Here is an 18,687-nt window from a genome sequence, read left to right on the forward strand (position 1 = left end):
TCTATTTAAAAGCTTGAACATGAAAAACATTGACCGAAGGCACAAAAGTGAAAATTTGCAGTTTCCAAGGACTCTCAAGCTTTGAAATATTATTACCAAACTTTGAAGGCCCTTTTTCTCCCTAATTTTCCCCTGACACAAGGCATAATAGAGTAGAGATATGTGTGACTGAAAAAAATGGGGGCATTTCCTTCGTTCGCAAATATCTCTACTTCTATTCAAGATAGATGGGTATTTATTTCATCAGAGACAAGACAAGACAAATGAACAAGCTTTAAGAAGATACAAATAACTCCATATGCCCCAAAATTGACAAGCGCCTGATTCCACGGCGTCATGACACATGTACAAAAAAACGAGTCCATGGATGATGAAAAGAAATATTAGATGTTAAAAAAACAGACAGCAGAATTACTATCTTGGTGTTGATATAAAAGTAAACTATGAACTGCCTTGAGTAGTCTGAGTAACACCGGTGCTAGTAGTTTATCTTATCATTCTCATCATTATGATACATAATTGGGGTAACTATTCATCAATTTATGATAATGAATTGTTATCAGGCTTTCAGAGATGACAACTATCAGTATGCACATACTGCTACCTATTGTGCCCTTTAACGGTTGGCAATGATTAGCATTTCACCGACTCTTGTCAACCATGTCAACTCCCCGGGGAAATAGCATAATTTCTTACTGTTGCTGGTGATTTGGATGACAGAGGGGAGTGAACATTGATCTAGAACTGCCTACTTTAAGGCTGTGGTACGTAGCTCAGGTTTGAGAATTAAGAAACATCATTTCTTATAAAGGCTGTTGTACGTGCAAAACCACGACTGAAAAGGAAATAACTGAGAATAAAGGTTAAAAAACCTACTTTCCTGAAGACTCTGGGGCCTCCCTCTGCAGCCTTGTCCACTTTGATCCATCCAGCAGACATGGCTTTGCTAAAGCCCACCTTTGCATTTGGTACAGACGCCTGTGGGATTAAAAAAAAAAAAAGCAAGACTAAGACCATAATGGGCTTAGGATGCTGACAGGAGTAGGAATAGAGAAAGCAAAGGGTTTTCTTAAAATTTTGAGTCTTTACTCTTTTCCCTTCGCTATTTTATTCTTCTATTTTCAAAAGGTAAGACAAGTCTGCCGTCGTAAGGGAAAACGACGAATGGTCAAAATTTGTCGATTTTGGTATTTTTACATATTTCATAGAGTATTTAATTCTGCACCTGATGGTGTAAAATTTTTTGTCATATCCTAATCCGTTGTTGCGTAATTGAGAGTTCGTCGTTTTCCCCTACAATGGCGAGCTCCGAGCCAGAGCTCAGTCTAAGGGAGAACGACGAATGGTCGATCGGTCAAGGATCACTGCTCGTTCAGCATTGTCCCCTGGTCTCTGCCGTTGGGCAAATTCTGCATGGGCGACGAATGACAATTGATCACTGTTGCGTCAGTACAAACATACTAGGTTTTTTTCAAACAAACACACCACCACCCCGTCCCCCGGAGTACCGTCGACCAGGTTTATAAGGATGTATCACTTAGTTTGTCTTTCTGTCTGTCTTCACGTATTAGGCCTATGCTGATGGTGTGAATTGACAAGAGCAGGCAGGAGAGAGAGGAAAACGGATGGGAATAGGGGGAAAGGGGTGGGGATGGGAGGGTCCAAAAAGTATTTAGGGAGAAATTTATTAGCACTGCATATTAGTGTCCGCCAGATGTTCGCAGACTAACGTCATGTTAGTTTGCTGTCCAGTCATTTGACATCCCAACGATGTTTATATTGCCGCAATTTGCCTAGCACGTGTCACTGGTCGACATCATTACAGAATTACCAAGCAATAAATGACACAGAGTTCTGAGAGTAAATTTCTTTGTCCAACTTAAAAAGTGGACGTATTGTGGCGACACTTAGTCTTGCTTTAAGATTTTTTATGACTTGATGGACGTTACGATTGAGTATGATAATGTCTTGCACATTCAAACTGTCCTTGTCGATCTCTACTTTGTGGTATGTTTTCTGATCTGATCAACTGAATCCTTTATTAAATACAAAGCGTCGCATTACCTCTCCCGAAAGCATTTGTGATAGTCTTGTCAGATTGTTACATTTCTTATGTGAAAGTTTGTTCAACTTTGCAACGATCTTATCGTATTATTGACATTGTAACATTGTTGATCCCTTTGGTCATGCAGGGAAAATTTTACAATTAGCGAAAATAAAAGTAAAACTCGCTTCTGAAGAGAATATTATAAAGAGATATCGTGGAGACTAAACCTTGGTTCCGAATGAGACAGTTTTAATTAAATCAAGCTGTTGAAAATGTGTGCACATCTGATTTGTACACTGACTGTGTAGTATTTAACCAAGCAAGGAAGGGAAACGAAGGCCGTTTACTGAGTTACAGTTGGGATATAACAAACATCTAACTTTATACGTATAAAAGCTAGTTTGTATACGTCTTATTTTTATTTGTAGTGACCAGTACACAGTCATTACTGTCAATAATGCATCACAACTGACCATCGCCTACGCCCATAAACGTTCACGAGTGTATAGGAGAACGACGAACCGTACCATTCGTCGTTTTCGCTTACATCGCAAGACTCACCTGTGGGTGCGCAGTGTAAGGGAGAACGACGAATGTAGAATAACTTTGCTACTTTTTAACCTAAACCATTCAAACTTTAGAAACTGTTTTATGAACACCTCAATCCGATATCTGGTGAATTACAGCTTAAAAGAGTGAAAAATAGAAGAGTTATAAAGTGAAAACAGTTTTTGCCTCTCCTGAAAAATTTGCCTCGCTACCTGCGCAGGACCATTCGTCGTTTTCCCTTACGACGGCAGAAGTCAGCTCTAATACATCCAGGTCCTTTATTTTTCCAGGAGTAGAATGCTTTTCACAGAGTACAACAAAAGAGAAAAAAAGTAAAAAGAAGACCTGTGTACAAAGCTACAAAGACATTTTGGGAGAAGCAGCAATTTCAGAGGAATGCAGAGTCAAGAATGGTCTCCAAATGAAAGGAAAAGATGCAGTACTAGTCACAAAAGCACATGTTTGAGGTCTGAAAAGACATGATGTAACAGTCTAGAAAGACTTATCCTGTCTTTGAACATATATCCCTTTGACTTATAATCAAATCAAACATTTTTGAACAAATGTAATTTCTACTCACAGATACAAAAGTGACAAACATATTGATCATATAGCATACCATGAGCGCTGACTGCGGAATCCCATCAGTTGGTACAGCATTGTAAACCAAGGCCTCGTGACTTCCATGTTGCAAAACTGATAATCCTTCATCTGTCAGCTGCCATTTTTTCTTCTGTTGATCCTTTGCATTTATCACCTGAAAGGAAACAACATAAGAAGAAAAATTTTAAAACTAATACACATCCCCTCACAAAAGTTGAGGTCTAAGCGCAGGTAAATTGGTAAGGATGAAATCATGAAGACACAAGTGTATGGGCTTTCTTCAGATATTTTGGTAAAATTCTAGAGATTTTCAAAATCAATGGGGTGGAATAAACATGTGACAATTCCCATCCCTTTCAGTTAGTTTTAATCTCCAGGGTAGAATCACAGCCTCACTCATAAACAGGAAACAGGAAAGGACAGGGTGCAGGCTCAGAGTAAAAGAAGTTCCATCTGCAGTGTAATATGTGAGGTATCGTGGTCAAAGCAGGAGCTTGTCTAAAAAATGAAATCAAAGGGACTGCATTAGTCCACTGAAAAAAGTTGATTTACGGCACAAAAAATGTACATTTTCAGTTTCAAAAGACTTACAAGCTATGGATGACTCAAAATTTTGGCAGGCCTTTCCTCGCTAATTCTGAAGTCAAGCGATCCCCCTACCTCCTTCAATTGCAAATATCTCAACTTTTATTCCAGAAAGATGGGCATTTTTTTCCATTGAAAGCAAGACAAATGAACAAGCTCTGAAATAACACCAATAACTTCATATGCCCCAAACTAAATGAGCACCTGATTCCACTGTGTTGTAACACACATATATATATATATATGATGATATAACATAGACAGGACACCTTTGGGATGTTATGTGATCGATGAGCATTCCAGAGAAATGTGAATGTTGTAATTCTGATTCAATAACACAAATTACATTACACAATAGATATTTTGGTGTGGAAGAGGAATACAGAGGAGTAAGTTCTTTGATAACAATTCACCAACAATGTGCTTGCATGTGTCTGGTGTATATTTGGGAAGGGGGGGGGGGGGGTGTGTTAAGTTTTAAAAAGAAAGGCTATTTTGATTTGACTGATGTTCTCAAACTGAAAGAAGCAGTGCCCACCATGCTATTTATTCCTGAACCCTTTGAGCCCTTGCCATCGGTACACCAGTGGCGCTTAAAACAGCCCCTTTGCCCAGCCACCAGTCACTTTAGTAATTTCATCAACCAAGAACTAAATTACTACACAGACTACGAATTTTTGTCACTTTGTAATGATTAAGATCAGTGTGTTTACTTCCGCCTGAAGTTGCTCGAAATTTTAGTGTGGTATTTTTATGTCAAGTGCACTGATTTCCAATAAACTTGGCTTTCAACTATTCCCCGCTAAGATGATGGTGTCTAGAGAAAGTGAGTATGAATGACTTCGTCACGCAATTTTAGCGGTGTAACAATTAAGATGTAAGTAATTAAGACTTGAATTGCCTTAAAACCTGCTTTCTGTGCAATATGACGGCAAAATGTGTGATTTATTGATAAAATCTAAGAGTCCCTTAAGGAAACTGATGAGTTTGGATCCATGCCAAAACAAGGAATGTTGGTTTTTATATTTGTTGTTTCGAAACGGCAATTGAACAAAGTGTTTGATTTCGTCATTGTAATGTTTTAGACTTGCTCTTTGTGTTTTACTGTCCTCGTAGGATTATGCAATTGTGTGGCCGCTTTCTCCAAGCGCTTGTTCCAAAAGGGTTTACAGGTTGGTTCTGCACCCCTGTGGGATACTCTTCCTTGCAGCATCTAAGATGGTGGAGGTGAGTTCACTATTAAGAGCGTCTATACTTTTATTGTCTAGATCATCCAGTTTAACGGTGTCCTCAGCTGTTTTCCTGAAAAGATCCCAGTTTGCCTTCTTGAAGTTCCAACGGGTTCTTCTTTTCCTTTGTCTGTGTTTCAGTATACTGATTTTGGTGAGAACAGGACGATGGTCACTAGATATACAGTCTAGCACCTCTTCACTGCAGTAGTTGTGTAAATCAGCAGAGACCAGGGTGAGATCTGGTCTGTGGAGGGTCCCATGCAGAGCTGTTAAAGTACTTTTAAAAAGGTACTTAAGTACAAATTTAATTACAATCTAAAATATGTACTTAAGTACAGTAAAAGTACTTTCCTGTAAAATGTACTTGAGTACAAGTACTTTTTTAAAAAGTACTTATGAGTACATTTTGAGTACTTTCTGCTAATATACTAAAACACTTCAAAATGCAAAACATCATATTGAATAACATATCTAGTATATTTGACAAATTCGGCCATTTATTACTAATAATGTAAACAGTATACAAAGCATTTGAATATACGCACTGAACGTAGGTGGAAATTGTCTGTGAAATTGAAAAAAAAACCCAGCAAACAAACAGACGCAACTAGTGAGTAAGTGATATTATGAATAGAATTTGTTTGAGCAAGACAATATGATCTAATGTAAGTCAGTCCTAGAGGTCGGAAAGTAGGAAAAGTATCAAAATTGGAAAATGTAGAGACAAAGTTGACCTAAGAAAATAAAAAATTGATGAAAATGGCCAGCAAAAAAAGTGCTTTGAATTCTTTAACAAATCCTCAAAGAATCAAGGTAGTCTTAAGCACAAACCACAAAAAAAGGAAAAAAGAAATTTAGGTAGCCTAAAAAATTGTTAGATTGATATACATTGAGAACTCAGTTTCAGTTTCAATTGATTATAATAGTGGTAAGACAGATTTTGGTCACACTGTGTAGTCCACGGCGCCCACGGCAAACCAAAATAGGCCTACATGTAATTTCCTAAAGTCTAGTAAGTGTAGTGTAACCAAAAATTCTCTACTACAGTAGTCTCCGCCTAAGATCCCAGTGCTCGGGAGCAAGGGAAATATGGGATCTTAGCCCGACGAAGCTAAGGAAGAATCTACAGTGACCCAAGAACTGACGTGACCCCTGGGTAGGTTTATGACATATGGCGAGCAAAGAGTGGTCATCCTTGATGACCAATCATAGTAGCATGGTAGCATGAGGCAAGCCATAATATTGTACCGTACACTCATTAGCATATCGTCTCGAGATCTTTATCTACGTTTATTCAGTTGCCCCTTCCCTTTACCTGTCCAAAAATTGTAGCCTTCCATCTCTGATTGAGTCCCCCCGCCTTTGTCGTTATGTACAATTATGCTGTGACCACACCAATTAAAATTCAGGCTGTCTCGCAATTTCGGGAATAGAGAAAAACTGCCTTCAACTTCAATGGTCAGGGAAGAGTTCACAGTTTGATGTGATCCTGCCTGGAGTGAACTTGTAGGCCCAACCCACCCAGCGAGGGATGAAAGTTCAGGTGGCGAGCTCAGATGCGAGTGCGATGTTTGGGGAAAAGAAACGCCCATCGGTCAGTTCACACCTCGGTGTGATCTCGTCTGGGGATCATTGTACCGTTTCATGGAGTTTTACAGCGCATGTGATCACATTCACAAGAGTGGTTGATCTTTGACGCGACGGGCAGTTCTTTAATCTCAACTTCTAACTCTTGGTTGATCGGCTGTGCCCGCCCGGGTGTTTGTTCCGTAAATTATGATCGGAAATGTCGGCACTTATTCTTTCATTAAGCTTCAAAAGTACTCAAAATGTACTTGAAAAGTACTCAAAAGTACTTTTATAAAAGTATCGGAGTACAGTAAAAGTAGGCTACTGATTCTCAAAATGTACCGGAGTACAGTAAAAGTACCGAAAATTGTAACGCAAGTACAAGTACCGGAGTACTTGTACTCCGTTACAACCAGCTCTGGTCCCATGTCTCCTATGAAGAAGTGTTTTGGTTGAATCCTCATCTTGAAGAAGGATGAGATTAGAGGACTGACATAGTTCTTATATCCTCTTACCTGTGTTGTTTTGGTCAGCATAGCCCCAAAGGGGGGAGTGTCCATTAAGGTCGCCAGCTATGACCGTCTTCTTAAGGATAGTACTCTGTTCCATGAAGTTCAGAGTGTTACTTGGGGGACAATAGATGTTATAGAGTATGAGCTTGCTGTTGCCATACCACAGGATATTGAAGTCTATAAGCTTCTCTTTTCCGTTACCAGTTGTAGGGGGTGTTTTCTTCTTGTTTTTCCATTTTCTCTGCTTTCTGATTTTCTTTTCCTTCCAATAACCATCCACCAGGCCAGCTTGGTTGCCCATTTAAGACCTGGGGGAGACCTTGATTACCGAGGCGGCGTCTCAGCTCGTATGGGTTTTTATCATTTGTGAATAGCATCTAAAACTGGTGGTTCTGTGATTTTTCTTCCATCCCGGGTTAGGAGATAAAGCAGTAGCTGTAGGTGCAATGCCACAAACAAAAACCCAACTCCATCACAGAGAGATTGTAAGAAAAATGAATGGGTATGTTGGTGTCTGTTGTATTATATTGAGGAGTTGTTTGAGGAGATAAAGAAGAGAAAGACGCTATTAAGAGCATAGTTGCTGTGTGTTGCAGAAATACAAAAATTATAAAATAATAATAATAATTTTAGTAGTAGTAATAATACCAATTGGAAGCTAGATTCCCCCCCCCCCCCTCCCAGAGCAACCAAGTCCTCTCATCCGAGAGATGGGGGCAGGGGAAGGCATGGCAGATCCCAGAGGGTTAATGTTGTCAACAAGCAAGGCGCAAATGGTCTCTGCACCTTCTCCGCAGTCATAGGGCTCTCCGATAAGAGCATGCTTAATACATGTATGTAGCTGGGTATTCCCTACGTAAAGTCACATCCAGTACAGTGCTGACAATGAACCTCTGCCTTCCACCCCACCAATACCCGTCCCAACTCCAGGTCAAAGAAAGGTTGTCGACGGAGAGAGGAGAAAAGAGAAGTTAATAAATGTAATAAAGTAAAACAATAAAAACAATAAATATAAAGAGTAAAAAACATAGTTAAGTAATATGTCTCTTTTCGGGGTCACCCCTGTACCCGTTAGCTTCCTCTTTTTCTTTTCCTATTCGAAGAGTACTAATCCCCCCACCACGAAGAGGTGGGTCTATTTGGGGGGGATAATTTTTGCATAATTTTGCTTTTTTGTGCATAATTTGGCCTTCTAAATTTGCATAATTCTATGGGGACAGGTTTTATCTTTATAGAATGAGTACCACTTAACTCATTCGCTACGCCGAGCCGTGGGGGGCGGCGCGGCTAAAGTGCCGTCAGTACGCTAAGCCGCCCCCGGCGGCTCGAGAACCGACGTTAAATTTTAGCTTGGCTTCTATTCCAATCCACATATCCATGTTAAAATAAAGGTCATAATATAAAGTTGACTTCCGGGTCAAGCGTTTCCACCGAAAATCGGAAGTTTTGATTCAGTTTTGAAACACGATTTCGAAGTTTATACGACACTGTTTTATCGCAAAGCCCAAATTATAGCCAAGACACCAGTCTTAGTACTTTTACACAACAAAATGTATCATTATTTTGCTCACTAAAGAAGTGTAGGACTCTTCTTTATAATATTGATCGTACTGGACTCAAATTGCCAGTGCACTGTAATTGAGAAATCAATATTTTGGAGTGCTAGATCTAGGCCAAGATCTAAATAGTCAAAATATGTTTTTTCTCCCCAAAATCACTACTTTTTGGTGAATTTATGCAAAAAGTACCACTCAAGACATGTATAGGGCCTAGGTTTATTCCAAATGCAATTCTGAATAATTCCATATAAGATACGAGTGTTTTTTTCTGTTTGGGATCCTTTTTTCAAAATTATTTTAAAAACATTTTTTTTCAATATCGGAGGTTATGATCCAAAAGTACAAATATTATGGAATGCATGTAAATAACTGCTAATTTTTCCATATTTTCCTGTTCTATATACAGTTATGGTTATTTTGATGAATAATTTGACTAGGAGCAAACATATTTTTTGAGTTTCATCTGAGATTATAAATTTTTTGTTTTCAAATATTATCCGCAGCCAATCACAATTGTGTTGCATAATCGCCTCTTACAGGAACCAAAGTTGAAAAATAAACAAAACAGATGTATTCTACAAACTATACTGAAAATGTTGGTATATAATATGTTGATATTTATTTGAATTTATGGCACCCAAGACCTGTGAACTTCGCACTAGTCATCATCTCATTTCGCCCTCCCGAAAAAAATTTGTCCACAAGCCGAAAATAATACGTAGCGAATGAGTTAAAGAATTTTATTTTAACACTTTCATGCATTGATGCCATATATTTCTAGATTTGGGGTTGGCAGTTGGGGCAATTGAAGTTGACTGCTTGTTATCGTTGTCGGAAACATTACAAATATACAAGGATACGGCTGCTTGGCTTGGTGTTTTAAATATTTAAGATCAAACATCAATAATATAACTTTGCAGATAGACTCTGTCAAGGGAATACAAAGTACAGTTCGTGCCGGCAATAAACACGCCGGCTTAAAGCACGTTTCGGACTCAAGTATGCTAAACGGCTCTTACAGAATTTTTGCTATATAAATTACACGCCTTTAAGCACGGTAACTTCGGCTTCAAGCATGCTTCATTAATTACAAGACAGTCAATATTTTCATGATGACCCATTGAAGTTCGAACACAGTCAATACCGCAGCAGTGGAGTGTGCTAAGAGAAACACAGAGAACGCAAGTGATGGAGACACACACTCACACGGGCGGAGAGGAAGGCAGAGAGATGCACACAGCCGCGCGCTTGGACATAGGATCTGGCCTAGAGCAAAGTTACTTTAGTTACACACAGACTAAAAAAATACAAAGAGAGTCAGGGAGACGAGAAAGGGCGGCTGGCTGCAATTTCACCTTTGGCCCTCGCTATCCATTAATCCTGATTGTGTATCACGGGCAAGGTGGGATGAAGGCGGTGGTATGAACCTGGCACAGCGGGCAGTGGTACGCACAAGCAGTGTGTAGGCCTAGTGTGCTGTATCGTGACTGGCTGTCTAAATTAAGTTTTCATTTCCCATTCAACCACAAAACAAAAACAAACAAGCAAACAAAAACTACCATGGCGGGTAAAAATAACAGCGCATACTTTTGCCGGACCGCTATAGGCCTACTTACAAACAAAGGGAAATAGCATGTGAAATTTTCTACATGAAAATCTCTGGATTATGTCTACTTCGCACTCAAGCACGCTTCGGATTTAAGCACGCTTATGCTGTCTCCCGATGACCGTGCTTAAAGCCGGCATGGACTGTATATTGATGTCCTATTTTGGTAATGTCACACTGTAGGTTTGGTGGGGCAAGACGAGGCGTAAACATTGGGAACAGGGCGAAGAGGGCGATGCAAGTGATGTGACATCGTATGGGATTTTCCAAGTCAATTGAAATTTAAGTTGAAAATGAAAGGAAAAAAGATTGGCGCCATTTCTCCTGATCGACGAGGTAACTCCAAAGAAAAAAGAAAGAAAGGAGTAGGTGAACTCGATTAATTAAATGTATCATTAGTTTGGTGAATTTCACCACTAGAAAAGAAATTTACCAGACGATGAAAGCAGAGTTGCAGATTCAGTTTGAATGAGTCCTGATTTTTTTCAATCTGCATGAAATGTTCATGGTTAAACTCACCTGAACGACTACTTACTTCAGACATCCTATCTCGACAATTGAGAAAGAAAGAATGAGAGACAGATGGAAGGAGTGTTCAGAAGGGAATGTTATGAAGAACCGAAGGATAGGTAGATCATGATCTTCGAAACTGAAAAGGACCAATTCTATAATGTCTTGTTTTGAAAAAAAGTACATGCATTGTGTGCTTTGCTTTTATTTTTCATTTTTGTATTGACAAACAGTTTTCATTAACTCTCCTTGTTTTTCTTTCTTGTTATCATCACTGAAATTATGTAGATATACTAGTGTCAAGTGATTGTACATCGGCCGAAATTTCTCATGGCATCTCCTTGCTTCGTGCCATTCTTGGTATGGCTGGTAACGTCCGTCTTTCTCTTTGCTTTTATTTTGATTGCCCTGCCCGTGCTGCTTCGCTTCGTCCACAGTATAAATTTACCCTTAGTTTTCATCAAAAGTTAATATTGGCTTTAACTGGAGGAGCGGCCCTTGAGGACCATTTTCTATGTTTGTTGCCAGAGATCAAATCTAAGTACACATATAAGTTAGGCATAGTAAAATCTTTTGATACTCAATTTTATTTTGGTATAGCTACAGCCGTTGCTATGGAAATGGCCGCCACCTTGAAAATAAACAATGAATTCAATTCCCTAAGGCTTTTTTATTTATAGACCAGATTTGACCAAATCTGGTGAGAGTATACCTGAACGAGACCCTATCAGCGTAACAGTGAGTTTTTTTCAATAAATGCAAAAGGTAAAAAATATGAGAATTTTCCCAAAGTGTAAAAAAACCTTTTCTAAATTTCGATTGCCTAATTGCTTGCCAATGGAAAAGTGTTATTTTTTTCACAAATATTTCTCTGATACATTGATGGCAGCCTTGCCATCTATGTTGCCTGAAAGTTTCATGTCAAAAGGATGAAAACTAAGGAAGGAGTAGGGGAAAACTGCACAAAAAATGACATTTTGAGAAAAACGACAATTATTGTGAAAATTCACTATATTATCCCACCCTCATGTTTTCAAAGGCAATTCACGAGGAGAATAAAGAATTTCTCAATTGTTTCCATGCTATTTTTAGACAAAGAACAGGTTGATCTTCAAAAATCAGCCACGATCTCAATGTGCATAGCCTGACCCAAAATCAGCAAAATCAAGGGTCACACTTCCCCTTAACAAAAGGAAAGTAAGTTTAAACACTGGTCTTAATGGTTACATGGACGAAATCATTTTGACCAAACTTTGGATAAAAGTGTTGTCCAAATAATATTTAGGACAGTAGCAGATTTTGTCGTCTTGGACTATGATAAGACTAGCAAGACCACTTAAGTGATGAATGACATCGTTTTATATTCACTTTATTCACATACATTCTAAAACACAATTTGTGACCACTTTTTCTGCTCAAATCATTTTAATAAAAGAATACCAAAAAAATAATAATGCAGCACAACCTTATTTTTTACCAAGTATACCACGCGTAAATCTCTTTTGATTCAGTTGCAAAACTGATAGATACATTTTTTTTCATCTACCCCTCCCGCTCCCACATTCTCTTTCCAACTTTACAGTACTATATACTTTCAAGTACTAATAATTCGAAAAGAAATACACAGAGTTTATTACAATAAAGTTTAAGACTGAGCGAACTAAGGAATACCAGGACCGATTAAAGAAAATAAAGGGTGACATCAATGTGCAATCGTAAGGAGCTGAAGTAGTTCGTCTGAGAAAGAAGATAGCAAATAACAGGGCAAAGACAGACGAACAAGTTAACAAAATGTAAGAAAAACATGAAGGAAAAACCCTCACATTGGCTACCACTAGCACTAGCAAGGTTGCAACACGTAAGTTTGCTGGGCTAGCGATACTAAAGAAAGAAATGGAAAAGTTACGCAAGAGAGGTTACATCATCCTGATCAAGTCAGAAGGAAAGGGCAGATAACATCACAGAAGTATTTTAATACATATTTAAGTTCTCAGTAGGTGTGCATATTATTTTTAAGAAACAAATTGTCCTTTTTCTGCACGTTTCTTTTTCATCTTTTGTCCAGTAACGTTTAATTTTCCTTCTGGGGTTTTCGTTTGACATGATCATAGTTACTATTGTTATTTGTTGGCAGTTGATATTTTATTTGTTTACAGTATACTTAAGATATTGTACCCTTTTTGAGATGGAGTTTCACAAGAAAGAGAGAGAGAGAGATTTACATTATATCAGGCCCGGTTCGTCCGTAGAGCACAGTCGTGCAGTGCCGCCCAAATTTTAAAAAATGTTCTATTACGTAAAACACCCACAATAATGAAATAAAAGAAGCCAGAAACAAACACTAGCCAAATATTATATCAAAACAAGGTCCTCACTGGCGCCATAACTGTCATTTCAGTCATTTCTATGTCTATAGCATCGTAAAACATCTACTATGGCAAGCCAAAGTTCACGCGCTTTAGCTAAACAGAAAAGGATATTCAACAGTGTAACCAGACCTATAAATCGCTCTTTGGGATAACCCAAGCGATGACGACACTTGTAGCGAGTTTGGCGGTACATTAATATCAATAAGATGGCACATCTCAAATGTGCTCCCGCCGAATAGTGCCGAAACATAGTCCACAGTAGGCAGTCCAAAAATAAACACGAAAGACCCTATGCTATTCTTTGCCGAGCCCCGGAGCAATCCAGCGTAGTGCTCTGAAAGTAAATTGTGATTGGTTCATTGTTTGTCTTGCCACTATTTTAAGTGACTCTGTGACCGTGAACCTGAGGGAGGTGAACGTGACCGTCCTATGAGTTGTGCCTTTGAATGTTTTGTAGTGGAGTGGTGAAAGTTATTACTTGAGTGTTCAGTTCCAATACAGGATGAAAGAAAATGTTTAGCTAACAAACAAATTTAGCACTTGAAATCAAAGCGACAAGTAAAAAGACTGAAATTAAAAGCTCAAAACCCAAAGATCCTAAAATTATACACCGTCTCATTTACTATGCCCTTGACCATCTTCAGCATGCGATAGCTTAATTATTATTGTGCACGTCCACTTTTTAGCCCCAAGAGCCGCCCCCTGTATTATACACAAAATAATTTTACTTAAGTTTCATCTCGATCTTGCATTTTCATAATCCGTAATCATTCCTTCTTTCATACATGTGTCTGAGACTGTTTGATCAACTATAATGTGAATTTGTGCATTAAATAATGAATTTATTCAAAATTTACATAAATAATCTCGGGGAAAGGGGTGGCTGTCCAGTAGTTGACCATTCGTCTCTCTAGAGCTCATATATGCAGCTTGAAATGGCACGTTTCTGGGTTGATTCTTTGAAACTTTCAATGACTCAATGTTGAACAAAACTTGCATTTTATTTGTCCCCTCAAAATTAACATTTTTATGACTTTAGTAACACTTTCAGTTTGAGCTGATACCCCTACTTCAGAGTTGACAGTAGAAGGATTGTTACTTGTCTAACACCTGAATGTATTGCTTTACCCTGATTTAATTTGAACATCGCTGTTGGAAAAGCTTTTCCTTTAGACCACTGTTACTTTGAATGACTGACCTTTGTTCCCTTTGAAAGGGTTTTAACTTTTCTCTTCTTATTTTTAATTGGACTTTCAACTGTTCGATGATTTTGTCTTTTTCGTCAAATAAACTAGGTTTAGACTACGTATAATAATTTGTTGTTCTGAAACTTTGATTTTCAATTTTTTCACTGCTTTCAGCTCAGATTGCCGTTTCCCTGTTTGCCTTAGTTGTATACAGTGGGTGCCGCATTCAACGAGAAGTCGGCTCCAACGAGGCAATCCTTAGTCCCTGATTTTTTCCTCTATATCTCTTTGTAAATGTACGTCGGCTCAAACGAGGTTGCAAACAGACTGAAGTTGCTTTCAACGAGGTCGCGATAACCAAATAAAAGCAATTAGCGACAACAAAAGCGAAGAATTTTACTCCTTTCTCTCCATCTCACGCTAAGCACAAGGCCCATCACCGATTCCTAACACATTGTATTGCTAGATCTAGTATGCCTCCTAATATGGGCCCCAAAGCCAAGAGGATGAGCGAGGGTTAGCCTACGGTAGGGACGGGAGGGGGTGGGTGGAAACGCGATGCGGGCTGGGTGAAACTGGATGAACTCTGGATGGGTAGGTCTAGACCGAGACTTTCATTTTTTTCAATTTTCTTTTCTTCCCCTGATCAGAAAATCCAAGCTCGCGCCTTTACTTTATGTAGATATCTAGGCCTAGATGTGAGAGGGTTTGTTTCCACACGAGAAGTGTCCGGGAAAAATATTTTCAAAATAAAGAAATGACGGTCAGGACACAGCTCAAACACACGCACACTGAATCTGTGTGAGATTTTCATCATCAGGGGGAGCAACTGTTTTAATTACTGGTATTGGTACATCCTATATAATAACTTGTCTCCATTCTTTACTTTAGCCTTAGTCACGTTCAACGAGAGGTCGGATCCAACGAGGACAACAAGCCGGTCCCGGCAACCTCGTTGAATGCGACACCCACTGTAGTATATTTCAGATTTTGCAACTCTTGTTCACTTTTGACGCCACAAAGTTATACTTTAACCCCCCGGGGCGATGCCACTGACTGTAGTGTTTTTTGGCCATTCCCAAAGGGGGGACATTTCTCGTTCTAATGAACAGTAGAATTGTAAATGGGCTGATCCAACCACGTCATGCTCAGAACTGTGCCTGAACTACAACAGGGAACTGTTGCTTCTTTCCTAATCCTTACTATCGTCATTTACCTCTACTTTTTTTGTATGTTTGTCACACTCTTGTGACCAGCTATTTCCGGGGCAACTTGATAGTCGAAGCAGACTTTGTGCTATAGAAGCTGGAGGGGTGAACAGAGTAAGTCTGATTCCCTGTAAGGACTTCTCTGTTGACATCCACCCCTTGGCGCTCATAAGACCTTATGCAGTTGCAAGCGCAGTAAAACCTCTACTAAAACCAAAGCTAAAAGTTATACTTTTCTTAATTTGTGTAGAAAGTTTTGGTCAGATTGTAAAAACCGAGGAAGGCCAAGGTTGAATTGCCTGTCCGCTTCACATCCAGTAGCCAACACCTACACTCTGTGATTACGCACGCGCATTGGAGTTGTGAGTCCGAATAGCCACGTGGGGCTGTTCAGACTCGAGTCTAAATAGATGCAGCCGTTACAAAGAGTTCAAGTTTTCAGGAGAATTGCCCATACAAAATGTGTCACGACGTGGTGGAATCAGGCACCCGTCAATTTAAGGGTATATGGGGTTAAATTGGTATCAGCTTAAACGCCTGTCCATTTGTCTTGCTTTTGATGAAAAAAATATATATCCATTTATAAGAGTCAGTGGAAACTAAAAACTTACATCTTTTCTGCCTTTAATCAACGTTTTACAGTAAAAAATCCACACAAAAATGTGTTCTTTATGGGCATGAAAGGTGTTGAGCCAAAAAACAAAATTAGATAAAAATCCCCAAACGAGTAATAAAATGCCAATTTCTTGACTTTCGTTATTTTGACGTGTGCCTGATTTCACCTCACCATGCTGCCTCACAAATATATATATATATGTGATTGACAAGTTAAGTCACTACATACAGCAAGCAAGTGACCAGATGGGACTGCTTTTTAGAAATCAAGAGGGGGGGGGGGGGGCAGACTCCTGTCATCTGTAACCTGACAGTAACCTGACAGCTTTTTTCTTCCAACCACCACCATAGTACCATTATAATTTATAAAAGGAAGAGGCTATTGCACTACTGTATGGCTAGACTGGTTGGCTAGGCTAGACTGGCAGTATAGCCGTACTTATTCTAAATATGATGGCTAGACTAACCATTTTTTTAAAAATAAGCTAAAGTATTTGTATTTGAGACGAAACCAGGTGCCTTAATGACAGTGCAAGTATTTTAAACCTCCTGTTTTCTAATGTTATCATTAGTATATAGGGTTTTACGGCGCTCGCAACTGGTAAGTTCATATGAGCGCGCGAAACACAAGTTGTTTACTTTCGTAAAAGTTTGCTGCACGATTGGTTAACTAATTGATTCTAAAATGCTAAAATGTTAAAATATTAAAATTCAGTGTAAATATATCTGTGACTTAAAACAACTCTTATAAGTAACAATACAATTTTTAAATAGTACGTTTTCATTTTACAATTTGCCATAAAGGCCAATGGCCTTCATAAAATTCGAAATTTTGCTGGGACCAACGACGGAAAAAATATCTTGCAATTTCTTGCATTTATAATATTTCCGATTTCCTTCGGATCTCTCCAAAGTCTAGACATTCTGTTAAGATGTGTCTTCTAATGGTAAAATCTGTGTCGCATCCGACACAGAACAGCTTCTCATCTCCCTGTCCTGTAGGAGGTATTTGTGGGTCAGGGCCTTGTGTCCGATGCGCAATCGAGTAAAAATGACTTCGTCTCTTCTGGAGAGGTCCGAAGGATTTCGCTGTTCTAGTTTGGGTTTTATTTCATATAGTTTATTATTTTTCTGCTTTTCCCAGTGGGTCTCCCACAGACTAGAGGTGTACTTTTTTACTTTATTTCTAAAGTCAGTCTGTGGGAGAGTGTTTGTCGTTGATCCCAGCAGAAGGGATGAAGCTTTCTTTGCCAGGTCGTCTACCTGCTTGTTCCCTCGGATGCCCACATGGCTGGGTATCCATGCAAACATGATGTTTTTTACTGTTTCGGATAGTGTATGAATTTTCTGTTTTCTAATGTTAATAGCTAGCCGTACGTACAGGTAGACAGCCAGGCTAGCCGTACTTAAGGACGGCTAGACTGTCAGGTTAGCCGTACTTAATATTGATGGCTGAATTGTAGTTTGCAATGCCTAAAGTATTTGTATTTCAGACAAAACCAAAAGGTGCCTTACTGACTTGCATATATATTTGAACCGATTACATCTAGATCTATATATCTAGAATCTAGATCTAATGAGACCTGTGTACTTAACAGGCTTGAGTCGATAGGGCCAAACCTAGATTAGATATCTAAGTAAGGCTAGACTGGCGGTCTAGCTAGCCACTTCGTTTATAAAAAGGAAAAGGAGAAGAGAAAATCAATTCGCAAACCTAAAAATCAAAAGAGATTTCGCTCCATGTAAATCAAGGTATGGATGGCCCATAGATCTAACGCCTTGACGAAGGGGTGACGCAACAACGACACAATCACAATGCAGTCAGAACATCTTTCTTACTCTGCTAATAATGAATTTATAATGACAAAATGAAGCAGCTGGTAGCCTAGGTTAGGTCTGCTATTTTTGTAACCACAACTTGTCAATTACATGAAATCTTCCCCTACTTACATTGCCAAGTGACTGAAGACTTTTCACAGCTCCAACTACAGCTTGATGATTAACGCCTTGCCGGTTTGAGAATTCGAGTGAGTCTAAAGACTCCCTACTTTCGACTTCGCGAAGGAGTGTCTCTGCCAAGTCGGCCATGATGCGTAGATCTAGATCTAGGCCTATGTGTGAACTCAAGTATGGAGTGTGGAGGCCTACTAAAAATACAACGACTAAAAATTCGACTACCGGGTACCTCCTTGGCTAGGCTATTCCTATTCTTCTTCTGGAGAAACGAAAGAGAGCTTCAAAACAAAGACTGCAGCGCCATCCAGTGCGCGGAGCGGACGCTTTTTTTTTTGGCCGAGTGAGCAATCAGATCTTGTTATAGGGGGTGCCCCAAGGAGTTTAGAACTAATGGAGCCTCCTCTCTCTCTTCGCGGCGCCACGAGCAGTACGCCGCGGTGGGGATCAAATATGGCCGCCGAGTGTGGGCTAAATCTCGAACTGTGGCGTTTCTTTTTATAGAATCTTATCGGGCTGGGCCACGTTGTGGGGGTGGGCGGGGTGGGGGAATGCACGCAAGGAAGAGGGGATGGAGCAGTGA

At 39.3% G+C, this 18,687-nt stretch overlaps 1 protein-coding gene across 1 annotated transcript in view; it reads right to left on the bottom strand.

Annotated features, from left to right (window-relative positions):
* The window catches only part of LOC101849295 (phenylalanine--tRNA ligase alpha subunit), a 39,937-nt gene extending 21,569 nt beyond the window's left edge, over nt 1-18,368 (bottom strand). Inside the window, exons 1-3 of the mRNA XM_005100442.3 lie at nt 18,102-18,368; nt 3,216-3,353; nt 877-978 (exon numbers count right to left, since the gene is read on the bottom strand). Coding sequence (XP_005100499.1) covers nt 877-978; nt 3,216-3,353; nt 18,102-18,239 — 378 coding nt within the window. The 5' untranslated portion in view covers nt 18,240-18,368. The remainder of the gene's footprint in view (nt 1-876; nt 979-3,215; nt 3,354-18,101) is intronic.
* Between the last annotated feature and the right edge of the window lie 319 nt (nt 18,369-18,687).

This window comes from Aplysia californica, unplaced genomic scaffold, assembly GCF_000002075.1.
Source record: "Aplysia californica isolate F4 #8 unplaced genomic scaffold, AplCal3.0 scaffold00247, whole genome shotgun sequence".
In the NCBI taxonomy this organism is placed as follows: domain Eukaryota; kingdom Metazoa; phylum Mollusca; class Gastropoda; order Aplysiida; family Aplysiidae; genus Aplysia; species Aplysia californica.